Source organism: Theropithecus gelada, chromosome 15, assembly GCF_003255815.1.
Source record: "Theropithecus gelada isolate Dixy chromosome 15, Tgel_1.0, whole genome shotgun sequence".
Classification (NCBI taxonomy): Eukaryota; Metazoa; Chordata; class Mammalia; order Primates; family Cercopithecidae; genus Theropithecus; species Theropithecus gelada.
Window position 1 is genome coordinate 82908839 of NC_037683.1, and position 15487 is coordinate 82924325.

General features: G+C 48.0%; 1 protein-coding gene across 1 annotated transcript in view; it reads right to left on the reverse strand.

The window, feature by feature from the left end:
- Positions 1-15487, reverse strand: part of APBA1 (amyloid beta precursor protein binding family A member 1) — a 225905-nt gene that overhangs the window by 7040 nt on the left and 203378 nt on the right. The window contains exons 9-11 of the mRNA XM_025360610.1: positions 11684-11863; positions 9139-9351; positions 547-666 (exon numbers count right to left, since the gene is read on the reverse strand). Coding sequence (XP_025216395.1) covers positions 547-666; positions 9139-9351; positions 11684-11863 — 513 coding nt within the window. The remainder of the gene's footprint in view (positions 1-546; positions 667-9138; positions 9352-11683; positions 11864-15487) is intronic.

Consider the following 15487-nt stretch of genomic DNA (forward strand, 5'->3'; position numbering starts at 1 on the left):
TGGAGGGTGCATCCCAAACTCTCAAGCTAGCAGCCAGGAGGACAGCCCTGCATGTCACAGAAATGCTGGGTTCTGGGCGGGAATCTCTGCTGAAGGGACTCTGTCCAGAGAGGGAGCTGAGCCTGCTTCATCCATTTTTCTTGATGGATTCCTTCAGGGAACAAACTGACTTAAAAAAAAAAAAAAAGAAAATCAAAGGCCCTGTAATACCAGCACTTTGGGAGACAGAGGCAGGCAGATCACGAGGTCAGGAGTTCAAGACCAGCCTGGCCAGTATGGTGAAACCCCGTCTCTACTAAAAATACAAAAATTAGCTGGGCAGAGTGGCACATGCCTGTAGTCCCAGCTACTCAGGAGGCTGAGGCAGGAGAATCCCTTGAACCCAGGAGGCAGAGGTTGCAGTGAGCTGAGATCGTGCCACTGTACTCCATATTGGATGACAGAGCAAGACTCCATCTCAATTAAAAAAAAAAAAAAAATCAAAGGCCAGGCTACATTTTTATTTGTCAACATTGTGGAAAAGGATGTGGAAGGTGTTCTACTTACAATTCCGTTCTGGACACTGAAACCCAGCTGGTAGCGAAGGTCTGGTCTTCTGATTAACACGGTGGTGACCGGAGGACATCTCACAATATTCAGCTTGACTCGGGATTGATTCTTTAAGCCCTTAAACATGAATAAAGTACAGTGGGTATGGTGACCACTGAGGCAGACAGAATAAACAAAAGCAGGCAGCACCAAAGGCAAAAGAAGCCACACTGAGTTTTCCGTAGGACCCACTGCCTGCCTGCAGGCCTTCAGTGCCCGGGCTGGTACAGTCACTGCTCGGCTTCACCTACCCAGGGAAGATGCCACATGGTGCAGATGGAGCCCTTTCAGCCCATGCACAGATGGGGTTCCTGTGGGCAATGCCTTCCTTTTGGGAAGTGGACTAGGTTCAAGGGATCTGATCAAAGTACTTGCGCAACTATGAGGAAGTGTCAGATGTACTTTTTGACTTCAGAGATGAAGGAGGCACACTATTTCCCCCAGCCAGGAAAGATACGAGTGGGAAATGGATTTTCTTTCTGGAAGGCAAACTCTAGCAATGACTCCTCTTCTAACAAAGGACATCTAACTCACAGCAACTGGCCTGATTCATCATGGCTCTTTTCTCTGGTCTCTGATGCTCCTCTTTCCCCTTCTTCCTGCCAGTGAGAGATTTTACAGCTATCAACATTCCCACAGCAACCAGGGACTCCAATCAGTGTGTGCGTCCTTGGGAGAATGGGGAGGGTTGCAGGATGGGTGTTGATGGAGAAAGAAGGGGAAGAAATACGACTTGCAGACTGTTGTTTCATGATCCCTGATGACACACCTCTCCCTCTAAATTAAAATGGAGCACAGAGGGAAAGCTGATCTTTGACTATAACAAGGGACTAGTTTCAGTGACTGTGTAGAAAGCTTCCACCTTGGTGTATCGCAGGCTCCTGCTCCTGTCCCCTGATCAGACTCACAGCAGTGAGAGAAGCCCTGGTGTGCTCAGAAGCATCTTTAGAAAACCATCACAAAGCTACATTTGCCCTAAGCTGGGCAATGGGAAGGTTTGCTCCTGCAGGCCCGACCACTGACTTGTCAGCTTCATCCTAGAGGAGGGTGCTGGGCAAAAGGAACTCAGCTCTGAAACAAATGTTCATTTTCCAGTCTCCCCAGGGTGCCTGCTCTGCCTCAACAAACTCCTGATTACCAGATGGGATAGAAGGAGTGACCAATAGCAGGTGCCTTCCCACCCTTTTCAAATCATGGTATGCAGGAGAATCTTGTTTGCACGCTGGGGTAAACAGACCACACTGTTGTAGCTGGAGGCCCTGCAGTCCCTGGCCCTGCTACAAGAGCTGAGGCAGCGCGGGTCAGAGCCCTCAGTGGGAAGCACCTGCCCGACTGGACTCCCATCTACACGGCCAGCTGTCTGGGAAACTGCTCAAGGTCAGGCCCAGGCCCACTCCTCCAAAGGGAACTGTAGGGTGGGTGGGAGGAGAGGTGGGTAACTTTTCCTCCAGGGGAGAACAGCTACCAGGGAATGAGGAGGCACTCAGGGAAAAGGCAAGCTCTGTTCTATCTAAGCCCACAGTATCGCCCAGAGACAGCATCTGCTCAGTTCACAAGTGGGTCCAGTTTGTGCCCTCTATGAGTGAAGTGGAAAGAGAACCTGGAAAGAACAGTAACAAATCCACAAAAAGCACACATGAGGGGTGATCGTCTGCCTCTTATTCTATAAATAGAATTCTGCAAATTCCACAGCCACTACTGCTGTCACTCCTTGACCAGTCTACCAAATCTTTTTCAGTGCGAGGTCAGGACTTACATTGCACATTTTAAAGATGAAGACATAGACATGGAGCTTGCTTTGTCCAAGGGCTCTGTGGGGTCAGGACTGGAATGATGGATCCTTGCTCAGGCACCCTGCCTAGCAGAGGCGTGAAACTGGTGTTAGACAATTTCACTGCAAACAGAATCTGTAGCCAGAGTGCTTCTTGGAGTGGCAGAAAAGACCAACACCCCTTCTGTATCTGAGTTACAGAATATGCTTTAGATTGAGGGAGAGGCGGGGGCTATTTAGTCTCTGGTTATCCAGCTTTACCATGCTTGGCCAGCAGGTGTATACCAATGGCTCTTAAACCCCACAGCAGCAGCAGCAGCAGCAGCCCCTGGCCACTTTTTAGAAGTGCAGATTCTGGGCTCTACCCAAGTCCCACTGAATCAGAAACCTAGGGGTGGGACCCAGGAATCTGTGGATGACAAGTCTCTGAGATGATTCAGGTGCACACTCAATTTGCGAACAACTGGTGTGGACCACTACTGCAGAACAATGAATGGCCTCATCTGCATCCAGGTGGCTTAATTTCTCCACGGATGATTACATCCAAAGATGTCACTTTACTAGTCACACCTGCAGCCAGTGTGCTCAGTGGGAGCAGGTGCTGGCAAGGGTGGGGTGAGGGTGACATCTTGTGGGAAATTTTGTTAGCCCAGTCACTATACAGCTGACCCGTGGTCAGTCATCTGCATGTCTGTGTCATGCAGGAACACCCCTAAGATCACTGCACATCAAAATCTACCCTGATGATGAAACTAATGGAACCAAGATGACTGTAACTACCTGTCATTGGACACTCACTGTTGTCTGGCATTGACCTGGAAAGGACAGGAGCTGTCTCATTTAATGTGGTGGCCATAATTATTCTATGAATATATTATACAAGAGGAAACTGAGGCTCAGAGATATTAAATGACTTACTCACATTCACACACAGCAAGATTCAATCCTAGGTCTGTCTGCATTCAAAACGTGCAGTATTTCTACACCATAATGCCCCATATACACAGCCGGAGAGGGTGTGTCTTTTGTGAATAAGGCTTGCTCCACAAAGATGACAGGGTCAGCCACAGAACAAATCTGCGTCCCCAAATTCCAGCCTTGAATTGGGGCCATCTTTTTAGTTCACTTTCCTACGTGGTAAGAGTTTTTTGGGGTTCCTGGTCCTCACAATTCCCCACCCCCTGGCTTCCCCACTGATGTGGTTCTAGTTTCTGCTCCTAATGTGTGAATCTTGATGGAACTCAATTTCCCCGCTGTCAGCGTCTGCTCCCCTAGTGCTCTGAATTCCTCTGCTTTCTGCAGGACTTGAGCCTCCCCATGGCTGTCACTCTGCTTGTGGCCTCCATGTACCATGCGACTTGGCATTCACACTCATGCGGCATCTCCCGGTGGTTTTGGAACATCTCCGGGGAACTGTTCTGGTTAAGGAAATGATTCCAAAGCATAGCAATGGAATGAGTGTGATTCTCCCTGGGGAAATGAACATCTGCGAAGGATTCAGGCCTTCCATATGCAGCAGGTCCCATCGTCCCCATCAACAAAGGGAGATGCTCTGGCCTTCCGCTCCTATCGACAGGACCAGCACAGCCTGGTGAAGAGGACTCCCCTGGTGTCAGAAGACCTGAACTCAAGTTTTGTTTCTGCTACCCCAAGCAGTGGGATCTGAAGCCCTTTGCTCACCCTTCTCCCACCTCAATTTCCTCATCTTCCCAACAAATGGTAAAGCTCACTAACGTCTCTTGCAGTTCTGATTTCAATGACTGCACCCCCTTTAATGTGTTTATTCCTAAATGCCTTTGTCTGCAACATCAAATCTCAACCATTATGCTTAAACCTATTCCTGAAATTTAAAGTGGGCTTCTTTTGCAGGGCTGGGAGGTATGATGGAGAGCAGCTCAGACATTCATGCAGACATTTTTATCTGCTTTGAGTGCTTACTCCTTCCCACCCACTTAATCAATCAATATTTACGAATCACTTGTCATGTGCCAAGAAATGTGTTAGGCACTGGAGATTTAGGGAAGTGCACCCTTTCCGGGGGGGACAAGAGACATTATCGGTACTAAGCACAGGGCTGTGAGCCCAGAGGGGGCTTGAGTCCCTTCACCCTTTTCTTTCTCTCTAATCACAAACTAGGAGACCAGGAATTTGTGGGAAAGAAGAGAGATGAATGATGAAGACAGGAGCATGCTGTTGGAATCTCAACCCTTCAGGCAAAGCCACCTGCTTTAAATGTTTACACCTGTTAACCACTGATATTATTTAGGTACGCTTGTGTGATACAGAAAATGTTACCCAACATACCCAAAAGCAAGAGAATGACTTTATCTTCTCAATGTTGCCTAAAAAATTCACACTGCTCTGGTGGGTTCTTTCCTTCTCTGTGAATTGATTTAAGACGCCTGATCTGTCCCTCAGTGAAAGATTTTCTAGATTGGGGAAAATGTGTTGCAAGATGAGGCTTAAGAGAAATAGCAATTGAAAATAACCAGACCATGCATTTGCTCTGCTGTTCCTAATCAATGTTTCATGTTGGGTCCCATTAACTTAGATTTCTGAGCTGCCATTTTATTGGAGGTGCCAATTAAATAAAGGGTCATTTGGTCCCCATGACAACAGTGGAACGGTACAGCAAATTAAGAAATCTGGTGGGAGGGGAAGGCCAAAGAAGAGGAGCGAAGAGAGAAAAGAGAAGCCAGAATGGTCTCTATAGCAACGGGAGAGCGGAACCATGATGCTCCTGGGGAAGCAAGGGAAGCTGTGCGCTATTCTAAAACAGAGCAAAAACCCAGAGGGCAGGACCACAGAGGCAAAGGCCCAGAAAAAGGCAGCCTGTAAAATGTTCCACCCACCAATAATTATGCCTTGGGAATTAATTATGACCCAAAAAATAAGAGGTAGGAAAAGGAAGGCAAGTCAATACCTATAATTCTACTCTAGAAATCTATTTCCTCTAATCTGGGGGGAAAATGGTCAACCAGTATTGAAGAGGCCAGATGCAGAATGCACACTTTGGACCCCTGTTCCAGAAAGTGTGGCCTGCAGACTGGTGATGCCATCACCCCCACAGAGCCTGCTGAAAACGCAGAATCCCACCCTACACCTGCTGAATCAGACCTGCAGTCTAACAAGATCCCCAGGTGATTCCAATCAGTTTGAGAAGCACTGATTCATCAGGATGAGAGTTGCTTGTCAAAGTCACTGCAAAGAGTATGAACATACACTGAAACAAATTTGAACACAGCCTTGAAGCGGCTCAGACGCTGCTCTGCAGTGGCCCGAGGGGTAGGGGTAGGGCAGTGCGCACATCTGTCCAGGTGCAGGCAAAAAGGAGTGTGTTTTCTAGAGAATTTTAAAAATGTGATAGAACCCACTGAAGTCAGTCTGTATTTGGTAATGGCAATTCTGGCTGTTATCAGTGGTTACACCTCCCACCAGCCAGGGTGGTCCACGGACGGACCATCACATCTCCCTATTCAACAAGCGGCGCACTGTGGCAGGGAGGAAGTTCAGCTGTGTTCTAATCAGGGTCTGCCCTGTTAAGTACTTCTTCACTATGGGCGGCCATGAAGGCACTGCTTTTCTTACTCTTCATCTTCATCAGTTACATCTCTTTCATCACCACTCGGCCTTTTAATTTTCTGGTTCTATAGAGACTACATTTATAGACATCAAAGTTCAGCTCCTCAAACAATCCGTTTCCCCTTAGGAAACCGTGCAGACAGAGCTCCGTCTGTACTCCAGCAAGCTTTGCTTCCACCTTGATGCTGTGATCCCACGGCAGCTGCAGAGGGAGTCAGGCCGCCCTCACAGCCTCACTGCTTCCCTCCTCTGGTCCCCGCGCAGATGAGGCGGGAGGGATGCTCAGGAGGGTGGGGACTCACTGGCCAGCTGGGGGCCCTGGGCAAGTCTTCTGTGCGTTTAGAGTCTCCGATGGCCCATCTGTGCACTTAGCATCTGCTGTCCCCCTTGTGGGCTGTCCTGAGGAGGAAGGGAGGTGACTCCAGGCCATGAGCTGGAGTCTTGCAGGCCTCAGGAAGCCCAGCTTGTTCTTGCCCAGGCCCCATCCCCACCTTTATTTAAGTCCTCCCCTTGTCTGAGTCTGTTCTTAGTCTGCCATGACAAAGTACCACAGACTAGGTGGCTTATAAACAACAGACATTTCTCTCTCACAGTTCTGGAGGCTGGAAGTCCGAGATCAGTGTACCAGCACTGTCAGGGTCTGGCGAGGTCCCCTTCTGAGTTGCAGATGGCCAACTTCTAGTATCTTCACATAGCAAAAGAGAGCTTGCTGGGGTCCCTTTTTTAAGGGCACTAATCCCAACCATGAGGGCTCTACCCTCATGCTGATCACTTCCTAAAGGCCCTACCTCCAAATAGCATCACTTTGGGATTAGGGTTTCAATATGTATTTGGAGGGAACACAAATATTATTCAATACTTAACCCCCCATCCCCTCTCCTCCTCCCCAACCCTTCTAGACCCAGACCAGCTCCCCACAAACCGTCCCTGACCAGCTTCCCTCTCTCATCGATTTCTCTCTCTTGCATCTGAACTCCTACACCGCCCAGGCAGAGTTTCTCAACCTCATTTGGGGCTGGATAACTCTGTGCTGTGGGGCTGTGCTGTGCACCGTAGGATGTTTGATAGCATCCCTGGCCTCTACCCACTGGATGCTGGCAGCACCTTCTCCTCCCCAGTGGTGACAACCCAGTCTCCATACATTTTGGAGGATGCAAGATCACCCCTGGTTGAGAAGTACCACCTCAGGGTCTGGCTTGGGCCTAGCATTTCACCTGACACCCTCCCTGGGATGAGTCTGTATTGGAGGCTTATCCTCCAATCCTTAACCATGGGTGATTACATCATCTTGCTGTGCCTCAGCTTCCTAGCTTGTACAATGGGTGCAAGAATAGTACCTGCCCACAGAATGCTGCCCCGAAGGCTCAGCAAGTCAGTCCACACATATCTCAGAGCACACAGCGCTCAGAGCACCCAGAGCACAGACACACAGCACTGAGCACTGCAAGCCATAAGTCCTTTCACTTCTCCTCAAACCGATCAAGCTCCCTGGGGGCAGGGACTGTCTCCATGGGATCCCTGGGTCCCACAGCCCCTCAGCAGTTCTCATGCATGCACCCAAGGTGTTTAATAAGCAACTTGCTCACTGGCAGGAGCGACTTGTGGTCCTGCCTCCCCAGCCCCACCTCCCGCTTGCCTCTCCATGTGATCACAGCAACACCAGACCAGCCTTTCCAGGCCAGGCTCAGACCCCATCTCTCCCTGACTCAACACCGGCCCCTGTCCATCAATTCAAGCAGAAACTTCCAAAGGCCACTTCCCTTTCTGCTACTGAGCTAGGTTTTACTCCTTCAAGGTCAACTTTAAAATCACATAAAATGGGCCGTCTAATCACTCATAGCCTCTCACCTTTGCTCTTAGGGCCGCAGAGCCCTTGCACATCTCTAATTATCCTCCACATGCATACTGTCAAGCCAGCTTCCCCAGAGTGCGGCTCTGCCTCACAGAGGCCCAATTAAACCTGTCTGAATGAATATCCATGTTCAAAGTTGATTCTCTAATCTTATCTTTAATGTGTATTAAGCAAGAGGTAGAATTCATTTAAGTGTAAGATATAAGAAAAAGAAATTAGAGGAGGCCAAAGAGGACTATTTCTTTCCAGATGTGATTATCTTACATGGAATTAGAATTTAATCCATTTCATTAAAAACAAAAAGGCACCATCCGTGTGTCCTATACACTCACCTTAACCTCCCATCCCCACCCGCTCAGCTGAGGATGCTGGCTTCGTGATTTTTCTTTTGCTCACAATGACTATTTGCATGAATTCATCCCTTTCCTTCTCCTTCTCCCTCTCTCACACATGCACATATGTACACAGCTACATTCTAGCTAAGTCTTTCAGGAAACCTCTGCGGGACCAAAAAAAAGTTGTGGGATCTCAGTCTACCTACAGTACCACAGCACTTGGTGCAGAGCTACTGGGGTCTACAGATGCTGTCATGGAGGAAGGACATCCCAGTCACACTGGCCATGCAATCGGCAAGTTCCAATGTGCTCAAAAGACTCCACGTGAATGCTTCATGTCTAAAGAAAGTCTCACTTCTTCTTAAGTGTTCACATTTAATTTTCCTTCCAGTAGCTCTTCTTAGCCTTATAAGCATCAGTTCAGGTTGAGCAGGAAGGATGCTCAGGTATGAAAAAGCTTCCATGGACTGGAAGAGAGTTTCCTCCTTCTTCTGGCAACGAGCACATGTGAGTTGCTTTACCCGGGGTCTGAGGGAGGACAAACTCACCTGCATCATAGTCAGGGCCACTGGGAAGGAAAAAGTGCTCAGATTTGAAGCATTTCTGTGATTTTTTGACAGGGATGCTAAATCGTGCCAAGTGTATCTGGCTGACTCTAAGTGATTGTCTGGATTCCCAAGCTGAGGCCTTCTCTGTTGAGGCTGAGTCTGGGCTTCGTGGGAGAGTGCTGTGATTGGCTAGTGATGCCTGTGAGGGACATGCTGCTATTAGAAAGTAGTGTTATGTGAACCAAATACACTTCCCCTGATCTAAATTGATTTCAGGGAAGAATCTGTAAACAGTAACTTGATGGTAAGCTTCCTGAGTGCAAGTCCACGCCTTTTGTGTTTATGTCTTCCTTGGTGCCTGACACTTCGAATATGTTCATATACATTAATGACTGGATGGGGGTCACACTTCACATCACTTGAGGTTTACCACAGCAGCTAATTTTTCCCATATTCAGGTACCTTAATAATGCTCTGGCAGGTGGATAGAGGCAGGCCCACCAGGCTGGTGCCATTAATGGACATGATCTGGTCACCGATATTCAGCTTCCCAGATTTCTCTGCAGGGCCACCATGCATCATATTGGCAATGATCACGGTGGGGAGGATGGATCCCCAGCCAGACTCCACAATCACCACACCTAGGATTTCTCCTTTCTGCTTCTCTATGAAAACCTGGAAGGAGAAAAACATTTAGAAAGCCTACATCAGCAACCATCGGGGGTAGGTAGAAATCAAAGCCTCTCCCCCATTCCTGTCTCGCCTAAAGAGACACTTTCCTGGGGGAAAGACACTTCCCAGATGAGTTCCTGTCTTCTCAGCATTCCGCACATTTGGAATTTTTAAGAAATGAATTCACACAGGTCTACACTCTTTTGTAATTCACTCTTGTTTCACATAAACAAACTTGCCTCGGCACATAACCACGAGGACCACCGGTTTTGTTTTTTTTTTTCTTGTTTTTTTTTTTTTTTTTTTTTCAATTTCTTCAGTCCTGTCCTCAGTGGCAGGGGAAGAGGCTCTGTGGGTGGGTGGTGTGTTACGGTTTCTAGAAATAGCTTTTCAAATTCCATGCGCAGGTTCCCCCTCCCACAGTGCTTCCCCAATTCGCTCCGACATTTAAGTTTCTTGAGTTAAAAATAAATAAACACACAGAAACACTTCTCTGGAAGGAGAAAAAGTTGAGAAAAAAGAAAAAAAACGTGATGCTGAAGTTATCACAACCAAAGGTTGGGTGTGCACTCAGGAAGTGCATATCCTGGATACACAGATTTTTCACAACCTTTACTGGCACGGCAGAGAAGACAGGAGTTGATGTTGGATACTTGCACTCTGGGGAGGCCTGCAGAGATGCCACTAAAAGGTACTGCACCTCTTGGAAGCATCCAACAAAGAGTATGTATGTGTATTTTTGGGGGACTTGATAAAGTCCCCTTCACAGGTTGATGTCTGCTTCCCCCAGCTGCTGAAGTTCACAGTCAGCCCCTTCCCTGGAGAACTGTCCTTAGCTGAATGGGAGACACCTTCTGTTAAGGTTGAATTGTATCCCCCCAAAATTTGTGTGTTGACTTCCCAATCCCCAGTGCCTTAGACTTAGATTGTGACTATTTGGAGATAAGGTCTTAACAGAGGTAACCAATTTTAAATGAGGTGATTAATATGGGCTCTAATCCAATATGCTGGTGTCCTTAAGTAAGAAGAGGAATGGTTGTCTGTCATGGGTATCAAAAAAAGAAGAGGAAATTTGGACATAGAGACATGCATGGAGAAAGGATGATGTGAAGACACAGGGTGAAGACAGCCATCTACAAGCCAAAGAGAGAGGCTTCGAACAGATTCTTCTCTCATGGCCCTCAGAAGGAACCAACACTACCAACATCTTGCTTTTGGTCTTCTGGCTGCAAGGTCTGTGAGACAATAGGTTTCTGTTGTTGAAGCCACCCAGTCCACGGTACTTTGTGACAGAAGCCCTAGCGAATTCATACACCCCCTGTCCAGCCTTGGCCAATGACCGGCGTGGGGTACAAAGGCTTGCCAGCTCCCTTGCTCCAAGGTGAGATAAATCTGTCCTGCAATCTGAGCCATGGAGCTTCCCTCTGGGTCAGAAGGAAGCTCCTTGCAGAAAGGTGGGACACCCTTCCTTGGTGTCCCACCACCAAGCTTCCCACATCCCTTCTGTTCTGAGGCACTTTCCCAACAAACCTCCGTGACAAGAATCCCTGCCTCAGGCTCTGCTTCTGGGGAATCTGACCTAAGACACCTGACAGACCCCAGTGGATCAAACGATCGCTTTCTCATTAAAAGTTCTTTTTACCTATGGGATCAAGTCCAAACCCCTCAGCTGGACTTGCAGGCCCTCCAGTCCTGACCCAGACCTCAGGCCCATCTATCTCCTTTCCTGTGGCCACCTCCTGCTCTAGCCAAACCATACTTCCCCATTCCCCAGACAAATGTGGAACTTTCTGACCTCCAGGCTTCCAACCATTCCATAGACCCTACCCTCGGCTTGCCCCTACAATCCCCAGATCGCCAGATCAACTCAGATAGCCTCGTCTTCCTACAGGCACTCCTGAAGAGCTCAGTCTGAAACCACAGGTCATCCCCAGAGGACCACAGCATCTCTTGTCTGAAACCTGAGATCTTCTCTGTTGGTTTTGATTAGTGCCTGTACCTGGCACCATCACTTAACTTTTTCAGTGCCCTTACCTAGATTGCAGGGTTTGTACAGGCAGAGTTCAGGTCCTATCTGCCTCTGGGACCCACCCCAAACTTAGCTCAGGATGACCAGGAGCAGAGGATGTGCTGCCTCTCTGTTTATACACAATAGCATTTCATGACAGGGCCCCAGAGCGGGGAGCGAGAGATGGGTGTGAGCGAGTTCATGATGTCCTGCCAATACTGCACTCTTCACCCTTGATCTGCCTTCACTTCCGCGGCAGGGTGCCCCCCTTTCCAGGCCCCTACCCAGCTGACCCAGCCTGGAGAACAGCTTCAGGAAAGTACCCACATCTTTACAGTTTTCTGACTTGGAGAAGTGAATCAGGTCATCGTTGTACATGTCCTGGGTATTGAGCAGGTCACTATACTCCTTCTGGCTGAGATCTTCGGGGTTAATCCCATTGGCCCTGAGGAATTCCTGGTACGCCACGCTAAATGCCTGTCCGATAGACTGTGCAATCAGCTGAGCCTGGAACAGCAGCCAGAGAGGAAAGATGGTCAGCAGAGCAGTGCATCTGGTGAGCAGCCTGGCGCGCTTCCCACCTGAACAATGGCCCTCCTGGAGTTTGAAGAAGCCCTAGATATCACGCCTGCTGGGCCAGTGGCTCTACATGGGGCTACCAGTGCCCGCCAGGGGCCGTTTTCAGAATGACTGGAGATGTTTTTGATTATGATGATGATCATAAGGGAGCTACCGGCATTCAGCAGACAGGAGTCAGAGATGCTGAATATCCTGCCATGCAAAAAACAGCTTGATACAGTGATGAGTCATTCTATACCCTGCATCATCTTCACAGATCCCACTGGACATTCATGAGCATGCAATACTTGTTTACAGTTATCTGAGTCCAGGATTCAACTCCAATTTATACATAAACACAAAGACTTTGTGTGACTCTAATACACATCAAACATTTCAAGAATAATACTGTGTGAATTGAGAGAAGATGTTATTTTGCTTCATTCAGTACTTCACCAGAAGGAAGCTTCATGACTTCGAAAAATCATCAACATCAGTGCTGTTGTGGTATCTGTGCTGCCGATAAATCACATACCTATCAACCTGCACATGTGCTGTTGTGCATGGTGATTCTGCATGTGCTTGTAGACACATACATGTTATTTAGCCCTCAATTTGAAATGTCAACTAGAAAGTGTTTACCATATCCCACTGCACGCTGTGTTCTGCTACATTCAAGCTTAATCAGGTAGGTATAAGCATCTTGACTACCTCATTATGCCTTTCAGAATGGTTGCGCCAGAGCATTTATTAATACATATTGTAATATGGTTTTATTTTAGCTTGCTTTCCACTTATCTTTCCTTTATATTACATTTATGGCCACAATTTGATTATTCTGTGAAAGATTTTTCAATAGGGGAGGTTATATTAGCTATGAATTTCATTTCAGGATAGTAATGGGTCATTAATAAAATATTTATTGTAGAAAGGGAGTGTTGGATCTATCAGAGTTGAGAACTCTGACTGGTCCAACCCTGTGTTTGCCAGTTGAGGAGATGGAGGCCCAGAGACACAAAGGAACCTCTCAAGGTCACACAGCTTACAGGAGGTGGCACTGACTTCTGCACTGGGCTTTGATAGCTTTTCCCTGCATTAATTAAGCAACATTATTAATCCAGACAGCCAAGAGCAACTGAGCACTTCTCATGTGGCTATGCTGCAGTAAATGGTATACAAGGTATATGCTATGAAAAGTAAATGCTATACAAGGACCATCACTGAATCTGCATATCAATTCTATGACAGCTATTAGTATGACTGGTCCACAATCTTTCACTTGGAATGTGAGAGGCTCTGTTTCAGAATTCAAAACTTTTCCAATTTTAGAAAGGTAGCAGGGTGCAAATACTGGACATTGTGCCATAACCTCCCTTAGGGTCTGGGGAAGTACACAGAGCACAGTAACATTTCTGTGGCAAAATGTGTAAGATTCATGGTAAGCTGGACAAATCCTATAAATGGCCTCCCGGCAGGCAAGGCAGGTTTATCAGTCACCTGACTGCAAAAATCCCTTTTGTTTCTCAGAGCTTTCTAGACTTTGGAACCATGGATCTGTATTTGTGTCCCCACTGGGTAGACCAGGACATGGAGGTTGAGGGGTTAAACTGCACACTTCCTGAGAAGGGGCTGGGGGCTGAATTCAGAGCCCATCCTCCTGACCACCACACTGGACAGCTTCTCTGTGAATTCTGATGGGCAGAAAAACAAAGCCAAACCAGAACATCTCTAGAGCAGTGTTTTGAAAACACAATTCTTACCTCCACTCCACTTTCCCCACCTTTCCTAAATGTTGGTAAAAGCACCTTATTAACAGCAAAACAGGAACTTTCCATGTGGCTGGCTATGGGAAAAGAAATACTGAACTTTTCTCACTGTGAGAATCTGGTGACTTTACAAGTCACATCAAGAACTACCACCGTCTACCTATTGTAAAACCGGAAGGAGTAAGGCATTGCTTTCGGCATCAGAGAGGTGCATGTAGACAAACTGAAAAATATATACCTGGGAATGTGACCAGTCGACTTCCCGATCACCATTAGTGGATGCCCCCGGTGAATGCACTGGCTACTGGGATTTATGGACCACTAGCCATGTGCCACACATCAGGCTTTAACTGCAGTATCTATGAGAGTGCTGCAGCAGCCTGGCGAGGGAGGCACTATCGTCCTGCAGAAGAGCAGCCTGAGGCTTAGTGGCTGCACAGCTTGGATGAGGAAGGACTCAAGCCCAGATTGCCCAGTTCTGGAGCCAGCACACTCTGGCCCTGCTCTAGTGAAAGCAAAGGGGTAAGGTTCCAGGTCTACTCTTGCTTACCTCTTGCTTCTCCATTCTTTCCTTTCTTCCCTGGCGGACCCAAGGGCACCCCAAGGAGAAGAAACCCCTCCCTAAGAGCTCCAGCCAGATGGAGGTGGCGGTGGGGCCCACAGGGATCCTCGATCCCTGTAACTCTGTCTTTTCACTGGCCTGCAGGACACAGGAGGCTTAAAAGTCCAAATTTTCACTTTTGGAACTTTCTGAGAACCTCCTAAAACTCATTTCCCCCCGTTTGCATGTTGGCCTCAGCTTTACAGGAACAGTAGGGAGAATGGCAGGCAGAGGTATTTCAAGCTCTCTGTCCTCCCAGTGACCTTGTCCTGTGGCTGCTTTCTAGAGAACAAGACCAGTAAAGGATGGTGACAGTAAGTGTCGGCATCTGCTCTCTGTGCCCACAGCCCCGACAGCTCTGGTTCCCTGGAGAAAAAAGCAGGATGGCTGCTGACACCTAACTTCCAAGAGGAAGGCAATTTCTGCAGCTAGATGAATGCTGTACTGGAGAATAATGACCTCTTTGAAGGAACCAAGGCTACAAGACACCATCTTCTCTTCACAGATCAGGACTCTGTGCTCCATGTGGGAAACAGAGCTTATTCCTCTGCGTCAGGAGGAAAACATGAGAACAGTCAAAAGCAATGGTCCTTAGGCGGTGGGTGAGTTTTCTGCTGTTAAAGATTACTATGGGGCTGTGGCCTCCCCTGGGAGGCAGCTTCTGAGGCCCAGGATGGCGAGGGGAAGTAGGGGAGCACCTAGGAGCAGCTCAGGTGCTAATGCAGTTTGCAGCCTGGCGGCCTCACTAGCAGCTTGGGTTACAACCCTGAAAGCAGGCCAAATGAAAAAATGGCTTCTGTTGTAAACAAATTTTCTCTGTTGACCACATCACCCAGAGAAATGGAGCTTAGGAATCACTGACTTTGTGCCAGGAAGAGGAGCTGGTTTTCCTAAGGACTGGGGTGGGTAGTGCTGTTGTTTGCTGGGGAGGGACAGGGATGCTAACTTTCCTGTAGCCCAGAGGATGGTCCTGGACCACAAAGAACTGTCCTCCCAAAATGCCCTCATGCTTGGGCAGACCTGCTCAAACCCCTACAGGGGGGCCAAATTCTTCCTACTCTTCACCTCATCCCAAAGTCTCTAATAACTCAGCCTCCTTTCCCTTCCTCAAAGGGAAACGCAGCTAGCCCCTGACTCAGGGCCTTCACACCTGCTCCTTCCTCATTCTCACTTTATTCAGGTCTCTGCTCCAAGGTCACCTCCTCA